The sequence below is a fragment of the Ceratina calcarata genome, unplaced genomic scaffold (genome assembly GCF_001652005.2).
Source record: "Ceratina calcarata isolate Rehan_Ccalc_2016 unplaced genomic scaffold, ASM165200v1 scaffold106, whole genome shotgun sequence".
Lineage (NCBI taxonomy): Eukaryota > Metazoa > Arthropoda > Insecta > Hymenoptera > Apidae > Ceratina > Ceratina calcarata.
The window spans coordinates 193,111-204,501 of NW_017131496.1; the positions used below are offsets into that span (position 1 = coordinate 193,111).

Genomic DNA, 11,391 nt, shown 5'->3' on the forward strand with positions numbered 1-11,391 from the left:
GCTCGTCGAGTCTGGCTACCGTCGCTGCGGGCTGAAATTTCACCGTGTCGTTGCTCACGCGTCCGTCTCTCTTTCATCGTGTACCGACGTCGTTTGTTATCAGTTCCTCCATCCGGAATCCCAGATTCCTCGTTGGAGATACGTTGCGTCTTTTCTGCGAACAGCCACTTGTCGTCCGGGGGGGAAAAAAAAAAGAATCGGACGTTTTCAAGTGCGACGCGAGTACCGCCCCCGTCGTCCTCCTTTGCATGTACGAGTCCGGGCGAACAAATCATCTCGTGGCACACCTATTGTACGTACATGCACAACCGCTGCCCTCTCGTAGGCCGCACTCGCTCAAAAGCGACTGCGACCGCGTTGCGCGTGACACTTCCGGATTTGCGTTCGCTCGTTTCACCGAGTTCGCCGACACTTTACGTTATTGCGGCTGATACGGCGGACCGCGCGATCGCCGTGACGTACGATCGTGCAGTACAAAGTGGGAAGTATTAATTCTTGAAGGCCGGTCGAATTTATTATCCGCCTTAGCGGCGTTCTACGCGGCGATCGGGAGATTTAAGGCGGCGCTTGCTCAACGGGAAAAGTTCGGGTTCGTTTCGTCGCGAATTAACGCGGCCCAGTAATTTATCGGCCGACGGGAACGGGGCGGAGGAGGCGGCGACGGTTCACTCGGACAGCTGCGTGGATTTTTATCACGGGCAACTTATCCTCCGGGCCGATGTCGACAAGCTCTACTTTATAAGAAGTAACGTTTCTTTCGGTGCGCCGTCTTCGGAGGATATTTACATTTTAAAAGAATCTTCCTCCGTCGCCTCATCCCCGCGGCGCCGCGTTCCTGGAGGCGGTTGAAAAATTTAAACCTGTCCGGATAGACGTTCGGGTAACTCCTCGGCTCAGGCTCGCCGTAACTTGTGGTATTCACGTTGAAATATCGACTCGAGCGAGACTTCTTAACAGGAAATTTTTGTTCAAATAGTTTCTCATCTCACGTGTAACCGAGGAATTTACTAGGGCGAAAGAGTCACGGAACATCTCCTCCGCTACTTGTACGTCATTTCTCACCGGAAACAAAACTACTCGATGTCTGCGAACGTTGTATCGCATAAATATCATTGGTACGACGACGCGGTGTTGCAACGGTTCGAGTCTAATTAACAGCAGTTTTCGATCATCCGCTTGATTATACCGGTTTCGCTGAGTCCACGGTTCTCTTTTCTCGGAACAAGTGGATACTTCCATAATTAAAAGCACTTGATTGCAGCACAAGCAGGAATTGCGCGCGAGACGCGTGAACCAGGTACACACACACACGCCCACCCTCCTCGGGTCGGATTTCGAAATATATGCGCATTCGTAAAACGGAGCCGTCCGTTTCGTACAGCGCGAAGGAAAAACCACTTTGCATTAAAGCGTTTCTTTTACAACGCTTCCGCGCGTATAATTTCGGATTTCTATAACCCGTCGCCTCTTTGTTCGCGGATAAGAGCGTTAATTCGAGACCGTTTCTCGAGATTCACGCGCGAGACCACTCCCGTAGTAGACTCGAAATTCAAATATTTAATTACAATCCTAAAGGTTTGACCGCGTTTAAATTCTGACGAATTTCGGATAGAATTAAACGGTACGGGAAAGTAGGTCAGTTTCAATGATCGTACGCAATACGCGTAATGAGAATTTAGTCGAGATATGAAAATGTCAAAAGATCAAACCGTCGCGACGTGGAGAGGCGTGTGTATGAGCGTTCAAGTACGGTTTTCCAATAAATGCCGCAATGATGTCAAGGCGCGGATGAAGTAGGTCCGCGCAGGGTCAGGGTCTAGATTAGAGCGAACGGTAGAGAACTATAATAATACGTGTGGATCATAGATCGGCTATAGAAGCGTCGACTCCGTGTCTCTGTACACCGTGGAATCGACAATGAGAGACCGACGCGACGGCATCCATGCGAAAGTAGAATAGACCAGCGCAGCTGCAGTTCGCAGTAGAATAGGTGTACGTACGGGCAGACGCGAGGAATGTGGAGTAGGTCAGTGTTTGGCCAGCAAGTAGTATGAATAGAAATAGAGTCGGTTGATGCGCGGAACCAGGCGGGGTTGGCCCAGGTGGTTTTCGGGTATGTTGGCCGTGATTAAATATTTGTTACCACCAAACAGAGTCGCCGTTTCTGTTAACGCAAGTAGAACGAAGACGAAGTATGCGCGTACTTATAATTTCGCGTGGCGGCAAATTGTTGATAGTTCGGTATATTCGGTGGATTCCTCGGGTCATTATTTCGATATTCATCCCGCGGAACGAGAAGTTTAGGATTACTGGTGTTTTAGTGGTTTCCGGATCTGCAACTTTGTTACGGTGAACCGCGACGGTTATTATTTAAGCATGTTTATGCGCCAGCGACTTGGAATTGCAGTTTAATACGTAATATCCGTGGTTATATCCTCCGTGAAATATTGAATGCAATAATGTCAGCGTCGCGTGGCATGATAAATCGTATTTAAAGTCTTTGAACGGGACAGCTATGCAAATGATTTTTGATAATAATAGCGTCGTTCGCGGGCAATCGTTTTTACAGTGTCACTGAAAATTTGCCCGAGACGGTTCTCCGGTGTCTTTTTCTCGGGATTAAACCGTGAGATTTATACCGTCTTCCACCTGCGCGTACCGCCAACTTCCAACGGGGATTCCTCAGAACAAATTCAGTACTTCTGTAAATGCCTCGTTCTTAAGATAGTCGAGGATCTCGGCAACGATTACGTTGCCCTGTTTCTTCCTGTTAATTTGCAGTAACGTCGTGACGCAAAGGGACGTCAGTCGCTCAATTTCAACACTGTGAATCGTGTTCTGGATAGAAAAAAAAAAAAAGAGAGATTGTAGTCCCGCGCAGTTTTCCTTTCGAGTGTCCTGCTCTTATTCCGTCGTGCTGCGCGCACCTGTTGCGCCCTTGTTGCGCATTGTAAAACGCAAACGAGTATTCCTTTTGGTGGCGAGTAGTCTGACCAAACAGCGAGCATTCGCGTGCAAAATGCACACCTCGTACGTTTGCGTAGACCTCGCCGCTGGTTCACGCTCCGTGCAAATTGCGTCTACGTTTTGCGCTCGACTTGCGTCCTTTAATTCTTCAAGTGTGCACTCAGCTTCCGTTGAGTACACCGTTTTCTGTTGTACGCGCAACGCTTTCTTGCGAGCTCGTAAATTCTTGCCTCGCGAACGATCCAACGGAATCGATAACGAGTTCATGCATTTCTATTCGACTTGGAATTCACTCGAAATCAATTTATACCTTCACCGGTAACAGTATTTTTCTATCCAGGCGGAATTTCCGTGGCGTTTGAAAGCTGCGTTGACGGTAACGTATGTTAATAGAAACGATTTCCTTTTCGCCGGTGAACTCGGAAGGTAGTAAATTCCGGGTCGGAGCGAGTGGCCAAGAAAAATAGAAGATAGGCCAGGGGCCCGAATAAGTGGGAGTGGACTCCTCCGGTTCTCGCGGTTAGGTACACGCGAGACGTGAGGCGCCGGCTAATCTTTCCGCACCAAATACACCGGCGACCGACGCGATAAAGTCGATCGAACGCGGTGATGCGTGAACGCTCGTGAATCTGTTCCCCGCCAGGCAACCATTCTAAATCTCGCCTATTTATTGCCCCGAGCGAGTCCGACGATCATTCGACGAGACGTTGCGTCGAAGCCTACGAAGTCCCTCGATCGATTCACCCGTCCACATGACTCGGCCTCCCGCGATCTTTACGATCGGCCCTCCGGACGTTCGATCTTACCTCGCGACATCGAATCTCCAGCCGGGACATCCAAGACGTACCTACCTGTTTTCCTTCGCGATTCACTTTCAATATTATGAATTATTTTATGTTTCCTGCCATAAATCAACATCTGGATGTTTGATCTTCCCTCTCGGATGCTACGAATCTCGGAACGCAGGGACGATCCTCTGTTCCTTCGAGTCTCGCTTATGAATTATTTTATTCCCCAGCGCAAACAAGCGGCTAGATATTTACCTTTTACAAAGTTAGCGATCATGCGACGACTCATACGCTATCTGCGGTCGTAGCTCGTATTTTTCTGCGATATCCGTTTGTTTAAAACCAACTTGCAAAATACCTCCGCTTAAGCGTCGGAAGTCTCCTCCGTCGATTAAGAAAGTACCGAAAGTGTCCTCAGTTTCGTACGCCGTGGTTGCCTCTGAATATTTAATTTCTCCTCCGGAGTTTCCCTATCACGACCGTCTTCGTACTTTTCCATATTCTCTCTTCATTTTCCAAGCTAACTCTCGAGATCCAGTCAAACAGTAAATAACGTAGACGTCCTGTTGAACTCGACGTTATTTGCCATCGAATCAGCCGAGATAAAAGATATTTTTTCGAACTTGATCGACGGCGAGTCTCTCTCGAGGTACAAAGTGTCAGCGACAGCCAGACGACACAGGGTAGCGAACGACATTCACTTAATACGAGGGAAATTACGAGCGTCTCGTTAATGAGAGTCGCGTCGGATAATCACCGTAAACGACGGGACTTCACGCGAGAAAAATTCTTCCCTCCCGTGTCGGCGTCGGCAGGGATTGTAGCCTCGTGCGAGGTAATTTGCGCACAGTGAAGAAGGAGATAATTTTTAAATGCGATTCCAAATTAATGCTCGCGTGTCCTTATGGTTCAACATCCCCATTTCCTTCGACGTAATTTGCATTTAACACTGAACTTACTGATACTTGTACGTCTGTTCCTACCGTCTGAAATCACCGGTCCTTCGAAAGATTTTTGTAATTAAATTTAGGTAACAGTCCATTTGTTACTGAGTGAGTTAATAAATGAACGTTCGTTCCCGTAAACATTGGCAAGTTAGTCAGTATCAAAGAGATAGTGGAGTTTGTCGATCTTGAATATTTATAATAAGTATGGATTTTTATGCAAAATGAATTTTTATTATAATACGAATTTCGTTGTCGATACTTGGTGCATTTTTGTGTTAGTAGATATTTGGTGTTCTTTTTACGTATCTAATTTCCTCATAAACGCATAAAATTCCTGTAGCCTGTTTATAAGTTTTGCAACATCCTGTGTCGAGTTTTCTTCCTCTCCTCCGTTTCCGGTCGTTGTTCAGGCAATTCCTGTCTAATGCAGTTATTAAATTCTATGCAGTCGTTATAAAAATTCCGGCGAAATCATACGCAGTTCGCCGTCCATAAAATTCAATGTTTCCCGTTTACATTTTCCGTCGTTTTTTTTCCCGGTTTTATGCTTCCTCTTCCTTTTTTACTCTCTAAACTTCGATGCGAGCATTCCTTCTGATATTCGCGACGAGGAGATCGATCGTCGAAGGAGGTCGGCCCGGGCGATATTGTGAAATTTTACGAACCATAGATACCTACCCGGGGAATTTCTGGTAGCAGCAGACGGCGGCACCATATGTGCGAAACGCGGCCCGCCGCCGTACGAAATTGTTTTTAGCGTTATGTTTCTGTATTAACGCGCCCGATGCGCCTTCCTCCCGGGGTTAAACGCGAACGCGCTCTCCCTCCTATTATTCGACCGGAATTTCGTGAAGGTGCAGCACCTTCTTTCCAGACGACGTTCACCTATCTACGATCCTACGTATACCTACGTAGGCCGCAGATTCTCCTCGTGCGGGAGAGAATATTTGAAATTTTTTCCTGCACGTAAAGTTACGCGTCGTTACACGAGACTATACGGGTTGATACTGGGATTTGGACTTGGACACATGAGAATGGATCGAGCGTTCAAACGGGGACTTAACGCTAAGTGATTGAGAAGAAGGGTTCCCATCCCCGTCCCAAGCGTGTTCTCTCTGTCTTTTACGGGGTTGACAAAAATACTTTAAACGTTCGGTAGATATGTTAGAGAAGTCACGTGACTACTCTTATTTAGACTGCATGTATGCGAGTGCAGAACAATTTCCTGGATACAGACAAATGAATTGCGTGAAGCGAATACAGTGGAACACGAATGGCCGAGTTGGTAGTAAGATTCGAGCGAAATTCAAGGCCCGGGTGTATTCGAGAATCAAATTCACGAAATGGAACGGTAATCGAGGAATTTTTATCGGCTTTTCTCCGTTCTCTCTTTCCCCGTTCGAATATCGGCTATTGAAGAATTCTGGTTGCTTGTTACCGAAATACCACGGAAATAGAAATAGAATAGGAATCCGTTATCTTGGCGAATCGAAAGCGTAGCGCGGCGCAATTCGGCGCGAAGTTTTCCCGGCTAGTAATTTGATTCGCCCGGTGATTAAACTCCTCTCGATCTCCGTGAGTTCCGAACCGTCGCTCATGCCGCTGTTACATAAAACAGTATTAATCCAGTGTCCCGGATCAATGGGTCGGATCTTCGGTCAGACGAGCCACTTTATTACCTTCAAAATCTGTGATCCGTATCTACGTATCGAACGGCTGATTAAATGGACGCGAACGCGGGCAGAAGTGATCGCGATTACGTTCCTCGATTCCAGTTTTTATTAAGCAAAGAATTTCGTTCTGTACAAATTGTATTTAACGTCTGTGACGGAACGTCGAATAGAACACGGGTGACTGACTGACTGACAAATTAAATAATGATCCAGATTCCGGGAATTTCGTTAGTGACGTCGGTCGAAACGTTGAAGGGAGAAGCGTATGCTCGCGGAGAAATATATTATACAAGCAGCGTAGCGAGGAACCTGCTTTCCCTTCTGAATCCTTTCTTCTCCTCGATTCGCGATCGCATTACACGGATTTGGAACCTTTCCAACGGAGCTAGTTCCTGATTTTTAGACTGAAAATTGAGGCGAAAAGTGTATGCAAAGTGTGTCTGGATTTTTCTCGGATTCCACCGTACGCTTTCAAATCCGACGATACGATCTTCCGGTTATAAGCTACGCCCGATCTATCTCTTCACTTACAATTAGGCCGCGTCGAATTAACAGACTTGTTCGTTTATCACTTCGAAAAAGGCGAGACGAACATGCCTTGACGATGAAATACGTACGTTGGAATAAATTCGAAGGACATCGTCGAATCGATAAAATAAGTAATCGGTGTTAACGTTCGTAGATTCTGCGCTCTATTAAATTACTGGCGAAATAATCGGTATTTCCGCTTGGATGCCTGTTTGACCGTATTAATTTCGCCACAATATTTTGCGCGCCGTTTAAGCGATCCGATCGGATGCACCGCGAGGACGCGGCGCTTTCACGGTGAAAAAAAAGAGAGCCGGAAGTAAAGGAAAAATGGAACCGGAGAATAAAATTTCGGACTATACGAATGCAGATTTATCGAGCGTGCAAGGCACACCTTTTTCAGTTCGTCGAATGAAACACAAAACTTCGATGCCGCTCCTCTGTCCTCTTTCTCTCCCGCACGGTCCTCATCCGCTTTCAACGCGTACATTCGAGCCATATATATCCGACGGTATCGCGGAAAATTTCGATGAAATTGCGAATCGAGGACGTGAATGAGAAGAGGCAACGTCAAGGATCCTGCGTTGACACCGTACTTTTTGTTCCGTCCTCATTCCGATTTTTATCTCACTTTCGGAGTGAACGGACCCATGAATAATGAACCGGTCTTCAGCCTCGATACGTTCTATCGGAAAAATTGGTAAACACCTGACGCGAGGCGTAGCCGCGTTAAATGTTTTCATCGTGGTTCGCCTCGGGAAAAACTTCGGTTCGTTTAATTTCGTCCCTGGCCATAATCCGTTACCTCCGCGTAATCGGAGTGGGTGAAGAACGCGACGAGGGTTAATTTCGACGAATTTCCAAAGTAACTGCGTCGTAGTACGATTTACGAGTGATCGGGAAATGGTAGATGCGGTCGGATAACGGAATCGCGTTAGTATTCCCGGCGAACGCGTATTTTATTACACGAAATCGGGCCGCGTGTCAGAGATCCCAATTCCGATGCCCCGAAAAATCTGCACGCGTTTTCCTTTTCTATAATCCATTTCGCGGAGCGTCCCGCGCAGCAGTTTCTGGCAAGATCGAGGGAGCACGAACGAATTTAATGAACGTGACCGGATCTTATCGACAGGGAAACGAAACTCCGAAACCGGATAGGAATCTCGTTGAAACGCTTGGCACACTCTCGGACTACGTAAACGCGATCAATTTCAGATGGAAAACATCATTCTTATTACTTCCATTCTCTCTGCCTGGCCACCACCCCTTCCTCGTTTTTTACCCCGCTCTGACCAGGATAATTTACGTCTTCTTGTTTCTGGTTTACGTAATATCGTCCGCGCCGCAGTGGCTCGGAAAGCGTGCCGCGTATTGTTCGACGGTACATTCGTTGTGAATAATAATGACGCGTAAAATCGTTTGTCGGGGACCATCGTGATTTTCTATTGAAAATATCGCAACATTGTGCGATGTTCAATTGCCATCAATTGAATCCGTCCCTCGTGTTTCATTAGAATCACACGTTCGAAGTTCAGTCTTTTATATCGCGTTATTATTAAAACGTGATGAGGTACCATTGTTGCGGTCGGTGTTCTCATATTCTTACCGTTGCTAATTTACGATTATCGTGGCGAGGTTTGGAAAAATTCAACGTTAATTCGCACGTTGCGTGCGTTCAGATTTCGATCCAAACGTTGCTGTTTATCCTTTCTTTCGTCGTTCGCGCGGATCGCGTCTGCACAGGCAGGAATATTTTTCATCGTTATGGGATCACCTACGGTAGTCCTGATCGAACGATCGAATTCGTTGCAGAGGCACCCCGTGGGACGTACCTGCTGATAGATGGGCGCAGGTTGGACCCGGGCAACCAATTCGTCCCGGTAAAAGAGGGTTCCGAGTTGACGTTGGAGTGCGCCGCCGAGGGTGGAAACCCGCCGGCCGATTTAGCCTGGGGAATGACTCTGTCTCAAGCTACTTTGGACGGGCCCGAGCAGCCGCCGGATAATCTGACCGTGTTGCCTTCGACCACCGGCGGACGCAGCGGGGCTCACCTCAAAGTCCTCAGGAGACACCATAACGCCACCATCGCCTGCGTCGCCCATCACGTCACCCTCCCGATGCCCTTAAACGCCAGCATACTCCTCGACGTGCAATGTGAGTATCTTTATGTTTCATCGCATGGAAATTTCGATATTTTCTGTTTATATTTAAAATCGTGTTTAGTACGTAACACAAATTGCAATATAGAACGATGCTTTATTTCTATTTATGTGAAAATATAAACGAAGAGTCGTTTAAATCGAATAGAGAAATGTATACGGATATCGCCTTACGACAGGCTCCATTGGACTCCGTATAATTGTCGTACTGTACACTCGTTTCTCATAAAGCGAGGACGAACGACCAAAGGAAGACCATAAGATTTTATCGCGGAGACGGTCGAACGCGAACACAGTGATAACTGTGACGTCTCGTTTTAAACCGTCTTTATATCGCGGCTGGGTTATAGTCGTTGTCTCGTCTCGAACTCGTCACCTTAGTCTCGGTTGAAACTGTCGTATAATTTCGAGCGCGTCCCACCGTAAGCCGTCTCGTCTCGTTCGCTCTTCGACCTTTCCGGTTTTTCTCCGGAAGAGCTCGGAAACTCTAAACACCGCCCGTGACTCGCGCCCCCGTAAACTTGCACTCCGTTGAGTTTCCAACCAGCGAATCTTCCAAAGCTTTATGAAATAACAGAAAATCTTCCTCTCCGCGTGGACAACGGGGAAACGTCGGTGATCTCCGCTTAAGAGTTGCTCGAAACAATGGCTCGGGATCTGGTTTAAAATGCTGACGGGAAATTGCTGGCAAAACGGGATTAATTATCGTGTATTCGGATAGTCGGCAAGCGGGAACAAAGTTGATAGACTCGATGAACGGCGATGGTATATATACGTACGACCGCAAATTTGAATATCTAAGTAATTTGTATCCCGCTCCTGGGACCGTGGAAAGTTACGTCTCGCTTCTGTGACTGCAACAGCTCGCCGGGATAATACAGGTTTAGCAAACTAAACAATTAGAATTTATTAATAGCAGCGTCGTGTTCTCCATTCCGGTACTCTGACGACCATCTCTCGTTCTCTGACCCGGCGAAATTCATCAAGCATTCCAAGCGAAAGAGACGAGATTTTTCCAACGACGCTCGTTTTGGAAACGCGGCTGTTAACCGAACGAGTGGACTCGCAATTAGGTCACCGTTCCGTACTTTAGTCATCGCGTTCCCCCAAGTCTCGTCTCGAACGAAACGATCGCTATTTATCCCTCCCGGCCTCTCGGTACAACGGAATACATCGTCGTTATGAAAGATCCGCGGCGGTCGGAAGATAGGGAGGAGCGGACGGAGCGAAGAGTTACGAGCGTATTATTTAGTTGATGCCGCGTTGAATTTGCCGGCGGCCGTGCTCGAGATCTAATTTCTGTAGACTTCGTAGCCAGCACAATTCCCGTTGAAATATTAGGTAGAAGAAATCGCGATACGACGGGTACCCGGTGGACGGGGGGGGAAGGGAAAAAGCTCGCGGACGGCCGGCCGGGGAGGCGCGTTTTAAAAATGGGCTTAATTCAAGTCAAGCGGCCAGGAAGTGTTATAATTCCACGGATCGTTTTTCCTCCGAACTCGGTCTGCGGTTGATGGGAGAATGGGTGGACAAGAACGAACCGACTACAAGGGATTTTCGTGATATTAGAACCGGGACGAGCACGTCGGGAAACGGGTATTGTTGCACGGGCGAGAGAGAGAGCAGCGATATACAAGTTGGCCGATTATTAAAGATTAAATTAAAAAGGTAAATCAAGCCGGTTCCCACGGGTGTTACCTCGATGACTCACCATGGAAATATTACTTTATATTTTTATTCTCTCTGACCGAAAGACACGAATGTTCTCATAATATTGCGACAATTAAGACTGATGTTGTGTCGGTCAGGGTATTTCATTACCTCGGTATGTATGTCGTTGTTATTCCATCGAATTTTCCCGTACGATACAGAGAGGAAATTTCGGAAACGTGGGAGAAGAGATGAGAACGAAGATATTTTAAGAATGTCTGACGATGGCCTCGCGTGAGTCCTGTTTTTCGGGTTATTAATTCCGTGCAATTTACTCGAAATTTTCCAACCGGCCCGGGAATTCGTCGGGGCTCGCGGTCGTTCATCGTTCAAGTAAATTTTCCAACGTACGGACGATACTTGCTACGCGGGTTATCGTTTATTGCGATCAAATTAGAGTCGTTGATGCAACCGGGCAGAGGAATCAGCTCCTCCTTCTCGTACCCTGGCGTAAAATCTACCGAAAGAGATTTCGCGTTACTATCTCTTTCTGAAGAATAAACCGAACGGAGAGACGATCCCAGAGAAACAACGTTAAGGATGTATTAGCTATACAGTCAATCCTAAAACTTTATGTACTTCAGAAAGACGCATTTCCTATAATTAAAAATAGTGCATT

General features: G+C 47.0%; 1 protein-coding gene across 1 annotated transcript in view; it reads left to right on the forward strand.

Moving 5' to 3' along the window:
- tei (irregular chiasm C-roughest protein teiresias) overlaps nt 1-11,391 on the forward strand; it is a 237,642-nt gene that overhangs the window by 134,919 nt on the left and 91,332 nt on the right. Inside the window, exon 6 of the mRNA XM_018036867.2 lies at nt 8,716-9,057. Within this exon, the coding sequence (XP_017892356.1) occupies nt 8,716-9,057 (342 nt within the window). The remainder of the gene's footprint in view (nt 1-8,715; nt 9,058-11,391) is intronic.